This window comes from Rhinoderma darwinii, chromosome 9 (genome assembly GCF_050947455.1).
Source record: "Rhinoderma darwinii isolate aRhiDar2 chromosome 9, aRhiDar2.hap1, whole genome shotgun sequence".
In the NCBI taxonomy this organism is placed as follows: domain Eukaryota; kingdom Metazoa; phylum Chordata; class Amphibia; order Anura; family Rhinodermatidae; genus Rhinoderma; species Rhinoderma darwinii.
Genome location: NC_134695.1, coordinates 104388882 through 104408611, shown reverse-complemented (window position 1 = coordinate 104408611; position 19730 = coordinate 104388882). Strand labels below are relative to the sequence as shown.

The 19730-nt window shown below is 43.8% G+C and overlaps 2 protein-coding genes across 3 annotated transcripts in view; one reads left to right on the top strand and one right to left on the bottom strand.

Annotated features, from left to right (window-relative positions):
* Nucleotides 1-739: 739 nt before the first annotated feature.
* On the bottom strand, nucleotides 740-4529 carry LOC142661304 (metallothionein-1-like). Its single transcript, XM_075838723.1, has 3 exons — nucleotides 4383-4529; nucleotides 3769-3834; nucleotides 740-968 (listed from the first exon to the last, which is right to left on the bottom strand). The coding sequence occupies exons 1-3, from the start codon at nucleotides 4411-4413 to the stop codon at nucleotides 877-879; spliced, it is 189 nt and encodes a 62-aa protein (XP_075694838.1). The 5' UTR covers nucleotides 4414-4529; the 3' UTR covers nucleotides 740-876.
* A 5646-nt stretch (nucleotides 4530-10175) lies between these two features.
* BBS2 (Bardet-Biedl syndrome 2) overlaps nucleotides 10176-19730 on the top strand; it is a 54892-nt gene continuing 45337 nt past the window's right edge. The window contains exon 1 of one of the 2 annotated variants that reach the window (XM_075838721.1): nucleotides 10176-10329. The gene's annotated coding sequence lies outside the window, so the exon portion shown is untranslated. Of the gene's footprint in view, nucleotides 10330-11562; nucleotides 11584-19730 lie in introns of those variants that run through there. The other variant, XM_075838722.1, reaches the window with a different exon arrangement.

Genomic DNA, 19730 nt, shown 5'->3' with positions numbered 1-19730 from the left:
AATTTTTTATAGGCTCCTATTAAGGAGTTAATAGGAGCACAAAGATGCAGACCTAGGGGCCTTCGTTAGGCCCCCAGGCTGCAAAGACAAACATTGGCACCCAGCGAACGCATTGCGGGGGGCCAATGGGACATCAGAGGAGGGCGCCCCCCTTTTTCTAAGGCTTAGATCCTGCGGTCGCTATTGACCATCTCAGAGGTTAAAGGAGTGGAATCCCGCACAAAAAAAACAAAACGTTGGCTGTAACATAAAGCTGACACCCGCTTAGTAAGAAGCAGCTTTTAACAGTAACAAGCCCTGCTCACGCATGGTTATGTGACCTTATGTCTGCAGGTCCTGTACAAAGACGTTTAGTCGGGGTTTCTGTCATGATTCGTGGCAAAAACCACATCAAAACTGCAATATGGCGCAGGTAAGGAGCAGTACAGGACATCTACTGTAGAGAGGCGCTACTAGACAGCCAATCAGGACATGCACCGCATTACAGCAGGTGTTTTACGATTGGCTGGAAGATTCAGCCAATCACACGCGCCCGAGATCCAGACATTTTGTGCCATTGTATGTTGAATGCGGTTTCAAGTTACAATGGCCCAGGAAAGACCATTGTATGTTGAAAATATTGTGACCGGAGGCCATTGTAACTTGAGTGACCACTGTATAATATTTTTCCTCATCTTTTGTGCATGAGCAGCAGCCATTACCTTAGAATTATTGCAAATATAAAAGAGCTCAGGCAAAATATATTTATCATCCTTTATTATCAAAATACAAAGTTCCATAGAAATTCTCTAGACTTGAACACATATTGCATTGATCTAATAATCTGTAATGCTACATTCAGGACATAGTAACAGGAGGGACTTTCAACAGAGCGAATCACTTGCAGCAGCTGCAGGAATCAGAACCTTTTGCACATTGACAGTCCTTGCTGCATTTACTGCAATCCGCTGGACAGCAAGAGCAGCAACCTGTGTACGAAACAAAAATATATAATCACTTTCACATTTTTTAAAATTATAAATTTAAACACTGCATTAAAAAGCAGCTACCACTAGGGGCAGTATTTCAGGCCCTTAAAGAGGCTCTGTCACCAGATTTTGCAACCCCTATCTGCTATTGCAGCAGATAGGCGCTGCAATGTAGATTACAGTAACGTTTTTATTTTTAAAAAACGAGCATTTTTGGCCAAGTTATGACCATTTTTGTATTTATGCAAATGAGGCTTGCAAAAGTACAACTGGGCGTGTTTACAGTAAAAGTACAAGTGGGCGTGTATTATGTGCGTACATCGGGGCGTGTTTACTACTTTTACTAGCTGGGCGTTCTGATGAGAAGTATCATCCACTTCTCTTCAGAACGCCCAGCTTCTGGCAGTGCAGACACAGCGTGTTCTCGAGAGATCACGCTGTGACGTCACTCACTTCCTGCCCCAGGTCCTGCATCGTGTCGGCACCAGAGGCTACAGTTGATTCTGCAGCAGCATCAGCATTTGCAGGTAAGTAGCTACATCAACTTACCTGCAAACGCCGATGCTGCTGCAGAATCATCTGTAGCCTCTGGTGCCGATGTGTCCTCGCTCGTCTGACACGATGCAGGACCTGTGAGTGACGTCACAGCGTGATCTCTGGAGAACACGGCTGTGTCTGCACTGCCAGAAGCTGGGCGTTCTGAAGAGAAGTGGATGATACTTCTATACACAACGCCCAGCTAGTAAAAGTAGTAAACACGCCCCGATGTACACACCTAATACACGCCCAGTTGTACTTTTACTTTTCAACACGCCCAGTTGTACTTTTGCAAGCCTCATTTGCATAAATACGAAAATGGTCATAACTTGGCCAAAAATGCTCGTTTTTTTAAAATAAAAACGTTACTGTAATCTACATTGCAGCGCCGATCTGCTGCAATAGCAGATAGGGGCTGCAAAATCTGGTGACAGAGCCTCTTTAAGCCATGTAGACATCTGTGTTGGACTCTCAGTTAGGGGCCTCCCTCGCAGATCCAGCAGGGATTATCGGAAACAATAGCACAGCATGCATCCCTATTGTGACTAGTAAAACCATGGACACCCTGACGGAAAGCTGACTGAACCAACGGGTTCCATTGGAGGTGTCCGCTGTGCAACAGAACCATTGCTTCCGTTATTCCCTGGTCCTGCGCCTCTGATGGAGTAGAACAGAACACACCGACGCAGGTTTGAACATAGCCTTACTTGTCATACAGTACCCCACCCCATGAGTTGCTGCATTCTGCAGGTGCAACACATTACAGTTCCAAGGTAGGAGATGCCCTTTTAATGCCACGCACCCTGCCGATAGAAACCCCCCTGTTGTAGATAGTACCACCTGAACTGACTGTAGGAGCTTCTAGACAGAGCCCTTAAAGTCACGGTCAATTTGGACAGTAACGTCAGTGGCTTTCTCTAGGAGCGGAATCCCCGGTGTCAGTTCGCTCTGTGCCGGGGATTCCGCTACTGGAGAAGCCCCTTGTGTCACTATCCATATATGGACAGAGACATCAGGGGCTTCCTGTAGGAGCAGAACCTTCGCCAGAGGGATTCCGTTCCTACAGGGAGCTACAGTGGTGCCATTTACAGGGTGGGGGCGCTTTCTGCAGCTGGGATATTTCTAAATACAGGGGGGGAGGCACTATCTACATGGGTACTGTGGCATTATTTTGGTGCTATCTACATGGGCACTGTGTGTGGCACTATGTGGGCATTATCTACAGGGAGAACTGTGGCACTATGTGGGCACCATTTACAGTGGGCACTATCTATCTACAGTGGTATTGCGTCACTATCTACATGGGCACTGTGGTGTTTTCAGGGGGTTGGGAAAAAAAACCCTACCGAATAAAATGCATCGATTTTTTTAACGTCCATGAAAAACGGTTGGCAAATGCCGGTTAAAAACGGTCAGACGGCCAGGAAATGGATTCAAGTTTTGAGACACATTGATGAAAAACTGACAGTTGATTCGTTGTTGACTGCCATTTTTTTTTTACGGTCGTGTGTATATAGCCCTCTTCACTCTCCCCTGACAGCGATCCAGGGTGACAGAGAGAAGAGGTCTAATTGTTACAGAGCGCTATAGTAAAAAATATATATATATATATATATATATACACATACACACACACACACACACACACACATACAAAAAAGTGTTTTTTCTTTCGTATTTAGTGATTGGTCTGCTCATAATAATGAAAAATAAAAAGTCTTGTAAAAAGAAAAAAAAAAACAAAGTAGAAATAGTTGTGATATTCAATGCGGTGCCAAAGATAATATCGTTTAAAAAAGTGCATATCAAAAATTTGACCTGGACACAGGGGAATCCAATGACCCTTGGTCATGAAAAGGTTAAAGAAAGAAATGCATGAATACCAAGTCCCTAATTTAATGCTACAGGAATCTTTAACAATGGTTGTCCTGCTGAACCTGCGGGGCAAGTTCTCAGACCCATCAGCTGAATACACGGTCGGCCAACAGACCGGAGACACAGGCTGTTAACAGATAACTGGTATCTGCCGACTGATCTACGTGTTGAAGAGAACTGGTCAACAGACAGGGTTTTGAGGCGGAGGGGGGGATAGATTCTACACTTTATATCATCAACATAGGGCATGCTGTGGATTTGAAAAATCAATATGCCTTAATATTCTTGGGTTTTTTTCCACCACATGTGAACGGGTTTCTATAAAACCCCCATCGCTTTCATTGCACTGAATTTTCTGAATCTGCCCTATTTGAACATTTGTACTCACTTTTCTTGCAGGACTTGCATTTGCAGTCCTTACACTTGCAGGAATCCCCACAAGAACAGGAACCACCTAGGAGATATCAAATTGACATTTATTAAGCGTCTGGAGAACCCATTGTAGTTCAGCTTTCAGAGATATTTATTTTAAAAATGCCCAAAAAATATATGTAGTGCTTTTTAGATTTAAAGTAAATAAAAAAACATAATATAAGGGAGACCAGCCCGATACAAGATGCTACACATTAGGCTGTGTTCACACCTGCATCGGTATGTTCCGTTCTGCTCAGAGGAGCAGAACAAGGGAACAACAGAGGCAACGGCTCCATTGCACAACGGACACCGGCGGCGGCCGACAGAACCCGTTGATTTTACTGGGTTCCATCACAGTGTCCGTGATTTTACTGGAGACAATAGCACAGAATGCCGCGCTAGTGTCTCCGGTCTCAGACGGATCTGCGACAGAGGCCCCAATAGAAGTCTCCAAGGCAGATGTGAACAGAGCCTTAAAATACATAAGCACCAGCAGGTTATATGACAATCGAAACTCATTCAGCTACGCCCCTCGTACCATTCATCCCTAGTTATACGTATCACAATGTTAATAGAGCCCCGTCATACCTGCGGCACAGTTGCATTCACGAGGGTCCATGGCTGATGCTGTTGCTCAGGAAGATGCTGTTGCTCAGTGTTCAGACGTGTTGATGCTGCGCTATGAAGCACGCTCCTCTGATGCTTCCTTATATACACAAGATCCTGAGCTGAGTGCAAAACACAGACAAGTGCACAACTCCCCCCCCCCCCCCCCCCGGCATGTGACCTACACCCACATGTGTAATGACAAAGTGTAAATACTACGTGCCCTGATTACCAAGTCAACCGAGACGCACAAAGGACAGCGCCCCCTAGATCAGCCCATTACTGAGAAGTATATTGGTGATTCAAATAAGTTTAAAGGCCACTTCCACATTTACCTATTCAGGTCAGAATTTTGCATCAGTAAGAGAATACCAGGAGTGGGTCCATAACACAGAAGGGTTTCTTTACATTATTATATCGGTCATCTGTGTAGGTTCCACTCCCGGTTTTGGCTTCCAAATACTGATGCAAAATACTGACCTAAAGGCTGCCGTCTAAATGAGATTAAGGGTATGTTCACACGCACTAATTACGGACGTAATTCGGGCGTTTTTGCCCCGAATTACGTCCGAAAATAGCGCCTCGATAGCACTGACAAACATCTGCCCATTGAAAGCAATGGGCAGACGTTTGTCTGTTCACACGAGGCGTATATTTACGCGCCGCTGTCAAAGAAGTGACCTGTCACTTCTTTGGCCGTAATTGGAGCCGTTATTCATTGACTCCAATGAATAGCAGCGCCAATTACGTCCGTAATGGACGCGGCGTTCAAGCGCCTGCACATGCCGTAACGGCTGAAATTACGGGGATGTTTTCAGGCGGAAACATCCCCGTAATTTCAGCCGTTACGGACGCTGTCGTGTGAACATACCCTTAATGCTTCCACAATGCAGACAATACTTCAGCTCCTCAAAATCTGGAGGATTCATGTTTCCTACACGGATCTAATTAGCAGATTCCTGGAAGTTGAAAAAGTCATTCATTAGGCCAACTGTGGCATTATTATGTTGAGATATATATATATATATATATATATATATATATATATAGATAGATAGATAGATAGATAGGATAGATAGACAGTACATAGGAAAATGAGGACAGCACACTGCGAACACTAATGCCACCTAAGCCACTAAATATACGTAAATAAATACGCATTACTGCTAAATCTACTTACGGTTCTTAGCGCACATTTTGATCAAATTGTGTGAGCCTACCTGCCACGACAAGGCGACCTCTATGAGGAGGGAACCTACGCTGCACAATGGTTTTTTTTCTACCGCTGCTCTTCACAGTGGAAATTCCGCCCAAAAAACTGCACCACGAGGTGCTGCGGGTTCTAGGTCGGATACGCTGCATAGTTTTACGCAGTGCCTTCGACCCGTGGGAACCCGGCCTTATAGCTGCTGGTAAATACCTTAAAATGCCTCATTGTAGGAAAACTGTCCTCCACTGAAAACATGTTTTCAGTACGGGACAGTTTTCCCTCAGTGAGGCAGGGATTCCTAGCGTCATAGATAACTATGACGCTAGGAGCCCGGCTCCCCGCAGTGTGTTCGGTACAGGAAATGCGGTCAACATACGGTCCGTATTTTATGGACCGAACATGCTCGTGTGAACCCGGCCTTAGGGTGCATTAACATAAGATGTTTTTGCCGCACCAGGTTTACCATGAATTGCCACGGTTTTGCAACGTGGTATTCGGCAGCACGATTTTTACAGTTGAAAGTCTGGCTACTCACGTTGTGCAGAATGTAAATCAACGTGATTTTCAAGCTGACTAAGGCTGGGTTCACACGAGCACATTAACGTCCGTAATGGACGGTCGTATTTCGTCTGGAAGTCCCGGACCGAACTCAGTGCAGGGAGCCGGGCTCCTAGCATCATACTTATGTACGACGCTAGGAGTCCCTGCCTCTCCGTGGAACTACTGTCCCGTACTGAAAACATGATTACAGTACGGGACAGTTGTCCTGCAGAGAGGCAGGGACTCCTAGCATCGTACATAACTATGATGCTAGGAGCCCGGCTCCCTGCACTGAGTTCGGTCCGGGACTTGCGGCCGAAATACGTCCGTCCATTACGGACGTTAATGTGCTCGTGTGAACCCAGCCTTAAGGTAAAAGCACTTTTTATTGTTAATAGCCGTGCTTTTATGCAGCGAAAAGAAAGTCAAACGCGCATCCGCGACGTGAGAACGCAGCCAAATGTAAAATGCATTTACTTTACCTGTAAAAATCGCATGACCGAAAACCGCGTTGCAAAACCGTGTTAAAACCACATCTGTTTTTTTTTTATTTGGTTCTGACTGCAAGGTCAAAAACCTCGCATTTAACGGCACCTTCACACGTCAGTATTCTAGTCAGTATTCTAGAAGCCAAAACTAGGAGTAGAACATAAACATAATAAAGTATAATAAAAAGATTGGCACCTCTTCCGTGTTTTGCACCCATTCCTGGTTTAGCCTCACAAATACTGATGCAAAATACTGTCGTGTGAAAATGCCTTGCGGCTTGTTTATGCAGTAATGTGGCCGGCAACTTCCTCTAGCAGAAGGTGAATGGAGGCAAGGCCAGCGGGGGAGGTGTGTGCACACGGCTCCTGCAATGACTGAGCCAAAGCTCCTGACGTCTGCACACGGCTCAGCAGGCTGTAAACAAGGACAGGACAGGTCCCAGGAGTCTATACACATAATAATAAACTGCCTTTTATGTTTTTTAATGGAAATTTCTGTTAGAAATATGGATATTTAACTATAAATGATGTATTAGTCTTCTCTATTGTACATCGCTATAATTATAATACAAGTCCGCTCATGCAGCTAACTCTAATTTTAGATTCAGATTCCTTAGGTCCCCATATAAAAGTAAACCAAAAAATAAAAATAAACTATATTGTGCATCGTGAGAACAGACACGAGCGGTCACACGAGCACTTCAGCTGCTTCGTTCTAGCGATTGGTGGGGGTCTCAGTGCTCGGACCCCCACCAATCCAAACTTATGACATGTCACTATGACATGTCAGAAGTTTGTCAAACCTACACTTTAACCCCTTAAGGACACGGCCAATTTTGGCCTTGAGGACAGAGCAATTTTTTTTACATTTCCCTCTTTGCATCCCGACGCTCATAACGCTTTTATTTTTTGTACGACGTAGTTGTATGAGACTTTGTTTTTTGCGGGACGAGTTGTACTTTATGTAGGTCCCATTTTTTGGTACAAATACATTATCGTTTAATTTCTATAAATTTTTAATTAGATTAAAATGCAAAAAAAAAAGCAGTTGCGCAGCAGTTTTAATATTTTTTTTTTTACATCATACACCGATCATAATAAATAATGCTATACATTTGTTGTACAGGTTGTTACGGTCGTGGCGATACCAAATATCTCTATATTATTTCATGTTTTGGGACTTATATTTTAAAAAGTTTATTTATTATAAAAAATGTGTGTTTCTGTGTATTTTATTTACTTTTTATTTATTTATTTACCATTTTTTTTTTTTTTTTTACATTCATTTAACTTTTTTTTTAATCCCATAAAGGGATTTATCATTTTGATTTTGTAACTGTAATGTACTGGCATAGATCTATATGCCAGTACATTAGCCGGTTACTGATCGTACACAGGCAGTTGTTAGGGCATACCTCAGTATGCCCTAACAACAGGAAATAAGTTCAGACAGCCCTGGGGTCCTTCAATGGACCCTGGGCTGTCTGCCCATACGAGTTGTGGGCTTTGATCGCGTCACAGTTATTTTCTGTGACGCGATCAAAGTGCAGTCCCCTCTCCTTGAACGCCGCGATCAGCTGTCATCGCGGCGTTCAAAGGGTTAACAGCGGAGAGAAGATGTTTCTCTCCTCTCCGCTGTCAGAGCGGGGCCGTGGCTGTGTATTACAGCCGTTGCCCCGCTCTTGATCGCGCGCACAGACGCGCGCAGGGACGGCTGTCACACAGGACGAGTATGCTCGTCCTAATGCGGGAAGTGCTCGCTGCTCAGGACGAGCATACTCGTCCTGTGTCGGCAACCAGTTAAAGGTCCGTTCACACGTTGCGTACATACTGCGGATATAGCAGCAAAGTGGTTGAGATAAAACAAATCTCATCCACACGCTGCGTAAATACTAAGGGTATGTTCACACGCAGTGACCAGAAACTTCTGAAAATACGGAGCTGTTTTCAGGCGAAAACAGCTCCTGATTTTCAGACGTTTTTATAACAACTCGCCGTTTTACGGCCGTTTTTGGAGCTGTTTTTCAATGGAGTCAATGAAAAACGCCTCCAAAAACGTACCAAGAAGTGTCCTGCACTTCTTTTGACGAGCCGTCATTTTACGCGCTGTATTTTGACAGCGACGCGTAAAATAAAGGCTCGTGGGAACAGAACATTGTAATTCCCATTGAAAGCAATGGGCAGATGTTTGTAGGCGTATTAGGGGCGTTTTTTCAGGCGAAATACGAGGCGTAAAACGACCGAATTACGTCTGAAAACACTGCGTGTGAACATACCCTTGGCAGAAAAAAACGCTCCGAAATTTGTTGTGGCTTCTCCCCATTGAATCCAATGGGGAGGTAAAACTCGCAGCAAATAGAAGTTGTCAAGTTTTTTGCGGCGGATTCGCACCGATCTTCATTAGCTGTATTTTTACATGCAAACAGCGCTTCCAATCAGAAATAGGAGATGCGGAGGATGGCTTGAACAATGTAATGGATTGTAAATTGTTATTATGTATATATTACAGTAAAATTCCTGTACTCGGGCATCCGATAATACAGAAATCCCTCTTATTAAAAAAATAAAATAGCATATTATGTAATTACTATTTCAGGCTTTCTTCCTGAAGATTCTTGTTCACACAGTGCAGATTTGATGCAGATTTTGCATGCATTTTTTTAAGCCAAAGAAACATGTTTTTAAGAAACATATAAAGGAAGAGCTTATAGGTCTGCTCTCCTGGATGCAATTCTGGGTTTGCGTTTAGCTACACTTTAAAGTTGGCGCAAAAAAATTAACTCATAAACGTAGCCAACCAAGAGGTGGTATAAGCAAGCGAAAAGTGTCTAACATGTCTTGCACGATGCACCAAATGATACATCTTAAGTTTACGCTTTCTAAATCTTAGACAGCATTAGTAAATTCCTTAATGAATAATACCCAGTCATTAGGAATTAGCGCCACCATGGGCTATGTCTGGTATTTCAGCCCAGAAACAGTGCCAGTCTTGTGCATGGACTGTGTCTGGTATTGCAGCCCAGAAACAGCGCCACTTTTCTGTATGGGCTGTGTCCGGTAATGCAGCCCAGAAACAGTGCTTTTCTAGCCTATAGCCTGTGTCGGGTGTTGCAGCTCTGGTATTTTTTATTTTTTTTTACATATAAGTAAAAGGGAAAATCCTATAAATCATATATTTATCCATCTCTGCTATTATGAGACCTTAGAAAGCTCAGCTCTAGTCATCTTCTATACATGTGTTTCTATATGGATATATTTATTTTTTATATATATATATATATATATATATATATATATATATATATATATATAATCAACTAGATATATTTGCATATTCAAGCAACTTTCTCAGTTTATTCTAACTTTTATTTTTCAATTCAGTATTGATTTGGATCTGTTAAAAACTCATTTGTTTGACAAACAGCTCTGCACTCGGCTCTCTTCTCGGAGTCTCTGCACACGGTTCCTGCTGCAATGAATTGTACACATTATGCCGTGTGTCACCAGGCAACAGGGAGGAAGTAGGAAGAATGCCGCCCAGTGCTGAGATCATGGCACACTGAATCATGGGGCTTTATGGGCCGACAAATCTCTGACACTTTCTCACCCTCTGAGGGGGAAATCAGGGAAAGATGAAGAAGGAACAGTGGTGTGCGGAGTAATAGTATAGTATGTGCGGAGTAATAATATAGTAAGTGTGGAGTAATAATATAGTATGTGCGGAGTAATAATATAGTATGTGCGGAGTAATAATATAGTATGTGCGGAGTAATAATATAGTATGTGCGGAGTAATAATATAGTATGTGCGGAGTAATAATATAGTAAGTGTGGAGTAATAATATAGTATGTGTGGAGTAATAATATAGTATGTGTGGAGTAATAATATAGTATGTGCGGAGTAATAATATAGTATGTGCGGAGTAATAATATAGTATGTGCGGAGTAATAATATAGTATGTGCGGAGTAATAATATAGTATGTGTGGAGTAATAATATAGTATGTGTGGAGTAATAATATAGTATGTGCGGAGTAATAATATAGTATGTGTGGAGTAATAATATAGTAAGTGTGGAGTAATAATATAGTATGTGCGGAGTAATAATATAGTATGTGCGGAGTAATAATATAGTATGTGCGGAGTAATAATATAGTATGTGCGGAGTAATAATATAGTTTGTGCGGAGTAATAATATAGTATGTGCGGAGTAATAATATAGTAAGTGTGGAGTAATAATATAGTATGTGTGGAGTAATAATATAGTATGTGTGGAGTAATAATATAGTATGTGCGGAGTAATAATATAGTATGTGCGGAGTAATAATATAGTATGTGCGGAGTAATAATATAGTATGTGCGGAGTAATAATATAGTATGTGCGGAGTAATAATATAGTATGTGGGGAGTAATAATATAGTATGTGCGGAGTAATAATATAGTATGTGCGGAGTAATAATATAGTATGTGCGGAGTAATAATATAGTATGTGCGGAGTAATAATATAGTATGTGCGGAGTAATAATATAGTATGTGCGGAGTAATAATATAGTATGTGCGGAGTAATAATATAGTATGTGCGGAGTAATAATATAGTAAGTGTGGAGTAATAATATAGTATGTGCGGAGTAATAATATAGTATGTGTGGAGTAATAATATAGTATGTGTGGAGTAATAATATAGTATGTGCGGAGTAATAATATAGTATGTGCGGAGTAATAATATAGTTTGTGCGGAGTAATAATATAGTATGTGCGGAGTAATAATATAGTTTGTGCGGAGTAATAATATAGTATGTGCGGAGTAATAATATAGTATGTGCGGAGTAATAATATAGTATGTGCGGAGTAATAATATAGTATGTGCGGAGTAATAATATAGTATGTGCGGAGTAATAATATAGTATGTGCGGAGTAATAATATAGTTTGTGCGGAGTAATAATATAGTATGTGCGGAGTAATAATATAGTATGTGCGGAGTAATAGTATAGTATGTGCGGAGTAATAATATAGTATGTGCGGAGTAATAATATAGTATGTGCGGAGTAATAATATAGTATGTGCGGAGTAATAATATAGTATGTGCGGAGTAATAACATAGTATGTGCGGAGTAATAATATAGTATGTGCGGAGTAATAATATAGTATGTGCGGAGTAATAATATAGTAAGTGTGGAGTAATAATATAGTAAGTGCGGAGTAATAATATAGTATGTGCGGAGTAATAATATAGTATGTGCAGAGTAATATAGAGAATCCTACTGTCACTAGTAGCAAAACAACTAGTCATACTTTACATATCTAGCAAATAGACTGGAAACTGCATGTTAAAGGGGTTGTCTCGTGGTGATATGACACAACAGCATATGGAAGTCCCCTGCTTGGGAAGCCCCTTTATGAGCCAGAAAACAGAGTCGCTATGTAAGATCGGCTCATGATCCGGTAGTCCCGGCTCCTCCATGCATTGAATGGCTGGAATGTAATATTACATTTTCTCTCAGAGTAGCCCGTTCTGCAGTTTCGCCAAAATGACAACTATTAGGGCATGTTCACACGCACTATTTTCAGACGTAATTCGGGCGTTTACGCCTCAAATTACGCCTGAAAAAATGGCTTTATTACGCCTACAAACATCTGCCCATTGCTTTCAATGGGTTTTACGGTGTTCTGTTCACACGAGGTGTTATTTTACCCGTCGCTGTCAAAATACTGCGCGTAAAAATACGCCCGCGAAAAAGAAGTGCATGTCCCTTTTTGGGATGTTTTTGGAGCCGTTTTTCACTGACTCCATTGAAAAACAGCTCCAATAACATCCGTAAAATACGCCCCAAAAAACGCGAGTTGCTACAGTTAGCTCCGTATTTTCAGACGTATTTTGCTAAGCCGTGTGAACATAACCTTAGGAGTTGCAATTCCAATACCCCAACAAAATTGTGAAAAGGGAAGCACCTCGAGAAGACCAATGCCGGCCGGGATGTGTTTAAATTACAGCCACACTGAAAACATAATGTGCAATATCAAAATTCCTAAAATTGTTCTTGAAAAAAAAATTATAAAAAAATATATATATATATATATATTCTGATTGCAACTGTCCGGTGAGACAATCACTTTACATATCATGTCCGGGCTTAGTAGCTATATTTGGCGGTTGTCATGCCAACCTCTTTCGCCCAAATACCTCGCCATACCTCCCAACTTTTGAACTCGGAAAAGACGGCCATTTTTAAGCCACGCCCCCTAACCATGCCCAATATCCCGCATAAACACATCAAATCACAGCCAGATCCTTCTGCAAATAACGCGCGCACATTGTACCTGCGGATCTCTAGACTGTCTGGATATCACAGATATTATGGATCCGGTTATATCGTCTTTGTGTTACTTTTCCTATCTTGAGTATAACATTTGCTCATCATGGCGGCAGCAGCTGCAGGACAAACCAAAAGGCTGAGAACAATGAAAGTCAAGAGGGAGACCCTGTGGTTGCTGACTTTTCAATTGACAGGTAGCAGAGTTACATGATGGGGATTTTTTTTTTCCAGTTGTGTAACTCTGCTACCGGTTAATGGAAAAATCATCCACCAGTGCCCCTCTGTAGATAGCTCCAGATACAGCCCCTTGTAGATAGCGTCAGACACAGCCCCCCTGTAGATAGCTCCAGATACAGCCCCCCTGTAGATAGCTCCACACACAGCCCCCCTGCAGATAGCTTCACACACAGCCCCTGTGTACATAACGCCAGACACAGCCCCCCTGTAGATAGCTCCACACACAGCCCCCGTGTAGATAGCTCTACACACAGTCCCCCTGTAGATAGCGTCAGATACAGCCCCCTGTAGATAGTGCCACACACAGCCCCCCTGTACATAGCGCCAGACACAGGCCCCCTGTAGATAGCGCCAGACACAGCCCCCCTGTACATAGCTCCACACACAGTCCCCCTGTAGATAGTGCCAGACACAGCCCCCCTGTAGATAGCTCCAGACACAGCCCCCCTGTAGATAGCGCCACACACAGCCCCCTGTAGATAGCGCCACACACAGCCCCCCTGTATATAGCGTCAGATACAGCCCCCTGTAGATAGTGCCACACAAAGCCCCCCTGTAGATAGCGCCAGACACAGGTCTCCTGTAGATAGTGCCACACACAGCTCCCTGTACATAGCGCCACACACAGCCCCCTGTAAATAGCGCCACAAACAGCCCCCTGTACATAGCGCCAGACACAGCCCCCCTGTACATAGCGCCAGACACAGCCCCCCTGTAGATAGCTCCACACACAGTCCCCCTGTAGGTGCCACATTGCCGCCAGAGCGGAGAGCGGTAGAGGTAGGCTTTATTCACATGACAGGGCCCGAGTGTCGGCCGATAAAAACGGCCGTTTTTCCCGGCCGTTTTGCATCCGTTCCGAATCTGCTCCGGGCCATGTTGCCGTTTTTAATGTCCGATTTTGACCCGTTTTGCATCCGTTTTTTTCCCTGTCCGTTTTGAAATCGGATGAATTTCATTTAAATTTGTTGCTACACACAGCCTTCTGTAGATAATGCCACAGCCCCCCTGGTAGGTAATGCCACACAGCCCCCTGTAGGTAATGCCACCCAGCCCCCTGCAGGTAATGCCACCCAGCCCCCTGCAGGTAATGCCACCCAGCCCCATGTAGCTATTGCCACACAGCCCCTTGTAGGTTGAACCCATCCCCCCCCCCCTTCCAGGAGTAGTCACTGACTTCAATGTCCATATATGGACAGTGTAGTCACTGACTTCTCTTGGAGAGTAATCCTCGGCCACAGGGTCGGGGATTCCGTTTCAGAAGTGGGTGACGTCACTGTGTCCATATATGGACAGTGTGTTTACTCGCTTCTTCTGTAGAGGAATCCCCAGCCACAGGGTCCGGGATTCCGCTTCACAAGTGAGTGACGTCACTGTGTCCATAAATGGACAGTGTAGTCACTCACTTCTCCTGTAGCAGAATCCCCGGCCACAGGGTCGGGGATTCCACTTCAGAAGTGAGTGGCGTCGCTGTGTCCATATATGTACATTGTAGTCACTCACTTCTCCTGTAGCGGAATACCCAATCCCCAGCCGAGGATTGGGGATTCCAACTCCTACAGGGAGCAAAAAAAGACCCTCCTCCTCCTCACATGAACTCTGCACTGTGAGGAGGAGGAGGAGAGAGAATGCGAGCGACGGAAGACACGGCCGTCAGTCGGGACACATCCGGTGATGGCCGTGTAATACCCGGCCCCATAGACTTCTATGGGAGCCGGGCGGCCGGGTAAACGGCCAAAAACAGGGCTTGTCCCATTTTTTGACGGCCAGGTTTCCCGGGCCGTCAAAAAATCGGTCGTGTGAATAGCCCCATCACTCACTGTCTGAAGAAGGCAGAAGTCTTGCAGCGGCGTTCTCACTGGCGTTGATGCTGGCCCGGGAGTGAACCAGTCCAGTCACCTGACCGGTGAGGTCAGGTGACAAATCAGGTGACTGGACTGGTCCACTCACGGGCCCGGCATCGATCCCAGTGAGAACACCGTCGCAAGACTCCTGCTTTCTTCTGATCACTGCTGCAGTCAGCAGCGATCAGCTGTTCTGATGCAGCGCCCAGCGAGACATTTACAGACAACGCCCGAGACGGCGGGACAGCGGTGAGAAACCGGAACTGTCCCGCCGGATCCGGGACGGTGCGGAGGTAGGTCTCTCCTGCATAACCAGCACCTCGGAGAGAAGCTCCATAACCCTGATCTTCTGAGACCCCATTTTGAAGAGAAATATAATCTATAGATCTCTATATGGATCATGTTCGGCACATACATTGGGAATATCTTCCGATGTATGCGCTGAATGTACACTACCGTTCAAAAGTTTAGGGTCACTTAGAAATGTGCTTATTTTTGAAAGAAAAGCACAGTTTTTTTCAATGAAGATAACATTAAATTAATCAGAAATACACTCTATACATTGTTAATGTGCTAAATGACTATTCTAGCTGCAAACGTCTGGTTTTTAATGCAATATCTACATAGGTGTATAGAGGCCCATTTCCAGCAACCATCACTCCAGTGTTCTAATGGTACATTGTGTTTGCTAACTGTGTTAGAAGGCTAATGGATTATTAGAAAACACTTGAAAACCCTTGTGCAATTATGTTAGCACCGCTGTAAACAGTTTTGCTGTTTAGAGGAGCTATAAAACTGACCTTCCTTTGAGCTAGTTGAGAATCTGGAGCATTACATTTGTGGGTTCGATTAAACTCTCTAAATGGCTAGAAAAAGAGAGCTTTCATGTGAAACTCGACAGTCTATTCTTGTTCTTAGAAATGAAGGCTATTCCATGCAAGAAATTGTCAAGAAGCTGAAGATTTCCTACAATGGTGTGTACTACTCCCTTCAGAGGACAGTACACATAGGCTCTAACCAGAGTAGAAAGAGAAGTGGGTGGCCCCGCTGCACAACTGAGCAACAAGACAAGTACATTAGAGTCTCTAGTTTGAGAAATAGACGCCTCACAGGTCCTCAACTGGCAGCTTCATTAAATAGTACCCGCAAAACGCCAGTGTCAACGTCTACAGTGAAGAGGCGACTCCGGGATGCTGGCCTTCAGGGCAGAGTGGCAAAGAAAAAGCCATATCTGAGACTGGCTAATAAAATGAAAAGATTAATATGGGCAAAAGCACACAGACATTGGACAGAGGAAGATTGGAAAAAAGTGTTATGGACAGACAAATCGAAGTTTGAGGTGTTTGGATCACACAGAAGAACATTTGTGAGACGCAGAACAACTGAAAAGATGCTGGAAGAGTGCCTGACGCCATCTGTCAAGCATGGTGGAGGTAATGTGATTGTCTGGGGTTGCTTTGGTGCTGGTAAAGTGGGAGATTTGTACAAGGTAAAAGGGATTTTGAATAAGGAAGGCTATCACTCCATTTTGCAACGCCATGCCATACCCTGTGGACAGCGCTTGATTGGAGCCAATTTCATCCTACAACAGGACAATGACCCAAAGCACACCTCCAAATTATGCAAGAACTATTTAGGGAAGAAGCAGGCAGCTGCTATTCTATCTGTAATGGAGTGGCCAGCGCAGTCACCAGATCTCAACCCCATAGAGCTGTTGTGGGAGCAGATTGACCGTATGGTACGCAAGAAGTGCCCATCAAGCCAATCCAACTTGTGGGAGGAGCTTCTGGAAGCATGGGGTGAAATTTCTCCCGATTACCTCAGCAAATTAACAGCTAGAATGCCAAAGGTCTGCAATGCTGTAATTGCTGCAAATGGAGCATTCCAAGACCAAAGCAAAGTTTGAAGGAGAAAATTATTATTTCAAATAAAAATCATTATTTCTAACCTTGTCAATGTCTTGACTATATTTTCTAGTCATTTTGCAACTCATTTGATAAATATAAGTGTGAGTTTTCATGGAAAACACAAAATTATCTGGGTGACCCCAAACTTTTATAACGGTAGTGTAACCCTTGACATACTCACCTGTATGTTGCATACTTTGTCCATAGGCTGCCATGTAAAAAAAAAAAGTATACTGTGGGGCTGCACCTTCCTATATAGTGATAAGAAGGTATATCGACGTATACCTGCCCGGGAGATGCCAAAATGACACTCTTTTGGTACCTGTTCAGCGTATGCGCTGGGATTATTCCGTAGGGCATACGCTGAACAGACACACCAAACATGGTGCGAATAGACCCTTACAGACGCAGCGTTGCTACTTGCACATAACAAACACAGCTGTGCTGCAAACGGAAAACTCAGACGGAACCCCTCAACGGAAAGCCAACGCTGATGTGAACAGGCCCTAAAACAGCTGTGCCAGATCCGCTTTCAAATGGATACTGATGCAACCCAACGAACCGTATTGACTTTAACCTCTTGGAGACATTGTCAATTTCGTTTTTTTTCATTTTTGTTTTCCATCGTTGCATACCAAGAGTCATAACTGTTTATTTTTCCACCGATATAGCTGTATGAGAGCTTGTTTTTTGGGGGAAGAGTTGTCGTTTTGTGGAGTGGTATGTAGGGGAAAAAACCTGTGATTCCTCCATTGTTCTTTGGGTCTTGTTTTTACGGCGTTCCCTATGCGGAAAAAGTGGTATGTTAACTTTATTCTGTGGATTAGGCCAGATTTACACGAACGTGGGGAAACTCGGGCATGAAAAACGTGAAGATTTTGACATCTGAGGTGCGCCCGTGGAGGTCCCGTTTTCACGGATCCCCATAGACTTAAGCCTGTGTAGGGATCCGTGAAAATGGAAGATAATAGGACAAGTTCTATTTTTCAACTGACCCTTCATACAGTCTGTTGAAACAACGGACGCATTTAAAGTTCGTCTGAATAACGCCTTACGGCGATATAAAATTTCTATAATTTTTTTTCATGATGTAGTATCAGGGGTGTAGTTAAAGGCTCAAGCGCCCTGGTGCAAAAATTCTTCTTGGGGCCCCCTCAACTTCTTTTCATGGCTGACGGCCATAGATAGGATTAGATACAGCGGCTCAGCAGACAGTATGACACAAGATAGGCTTAGATACAAGGCCCAGCAGACAGTACCACACATGATAGGATTAGATACAGGGCCCAGCAGACAGTATCACACATGATATGATTAGATACAGGGCCCAGCAGACAGTACCACACATGATCGGCTTAGATACAGGGCCCAGCAGACAGTATCACACATGATATGATTAGATACAGGGCCCAGCAGACAGTACCACACATGATAGGCTTAGATACAAGGCCTAGCAGACTGTATCACACATGATATGATTAGATACAGGGCCCAGCAGACAGTATCACACATGACAGACTTATACAGGGCCCGGAGTTATATTCGATCCTGGCTGTTGTAGGCTGGTGGCATGTCTCAGTGCGGGCTCAGCTCCATATTGGGGTAGCGCACATCCAACGACATTACATTGACAGTTGATATCGCTTAGGAGCCAAGGGAATCTGTAGGGCTTTTGGTATTTTTGATGTCAAGATAAGGGCCTGTTCACATCACCGTTCACTTTCCATTCCGGGGTTCCGTCTGAGGTTTCCGTCGGGTGAACCCTGCAACGGAAAGTGAAACCACAGCTTCCGTTTCAGTCACCATTGATATCAATGGTGACGGAAACATCGCTAATGGTTTCCGTTCGTCACCATTACGGAAGGTTTCCGTTTTAACAACGGAATCAATAGCGGAGTCGACTGCGCTATTGATTCTGTCAGAAAAACGTAAATCTGACGGAATGGTGACGAACGGAAACCATTAGCGATGTTTCCGTCACCATTGATATCAATGGTGACTGAAATGGAAGCTGTGGTTTCACTTTCACTTTCCGTTGCGGGGTTCACCCGACGGAAACCTCAGACGGAACCCCGGAACGGAAAGCGAACGGTGATGTGAACAGGCCCTTAGCATAAAAAATACCAGAGAGAGCGACAGAATCCTCAATGGACGCAAATGCAAATGTGGACAGAGCCTGAGGGCCCTTTTACACCGGCCAACTATCGGGCAAACGAGCGTTCACAGGTAATTGTTCCCGATAATTGCCCTGTGTAAATAGGGCAACGATCAGCCAATGAAAGAGCAGATGCTCATTCATCAGCTGATCATAGTTATGTATGACGCTAGGAGTCCCTGCCTCGCTGCAGGACAACGTCCCGTACTGTAATCATGTTTTCAGTACGGGACAGTAGTTCCACAGAGAGGCAGGGACTCCTAGCGTCGTAAATAACTATGATGCTAGGAGCCCGGCTCCCTGAAGTGTGTTCGGTCCGGGACTTGCGGCCGAAATACGTTACGTCCATTACGGACGTATCATGCTCGAGTGAGCCCAGCTTTAAAGTGCCCTAAGGCCTCAATCACACATTGCAGATTTGATCAGTATTTTGAAGCCAAAATCAGGAGTTGATGCAAAAGAGAGAATTATACATTTTTACATTATATTTCCCCTGTGTTTAGGATCCAGTCATTTATACGGCTTCAATATACTGATATAAAATGCTGACAAAATCAGCAATGTGTGAATGAGGACTGAGCTGGATTCACACTGTGCTTTTTTGTTTCATTTTTTTGTTTTGGTAGATAAACTTCC

What these genes read in the sequence shown, in the direction of transcription:
- LOC142661304 (XM_075838723.1), bottom strand. Translation starts at nt 4,413, where the DNA reads ATGGACCCTCGTGAATGCAACTGTGCCGCAG. An exon ending in TGAATGCAACTGTGCCGCAG is followed by an intron (nt 3,835 to 4,382) that starts GTATGACGGGGC and finishes GATATCTCCTAG; the next exon opens with GTGGTTCCTGTTCTTGTGGG. An exon ending in ATGCAAGTCCTGCAAGAAAA is followed by an intron (nt 969 to 3,768) that starts GTGAGTACAAAT and finishes TTTCGTACACAG; the next exon opens with GTTGCTGCTCTTGCTGTCCA.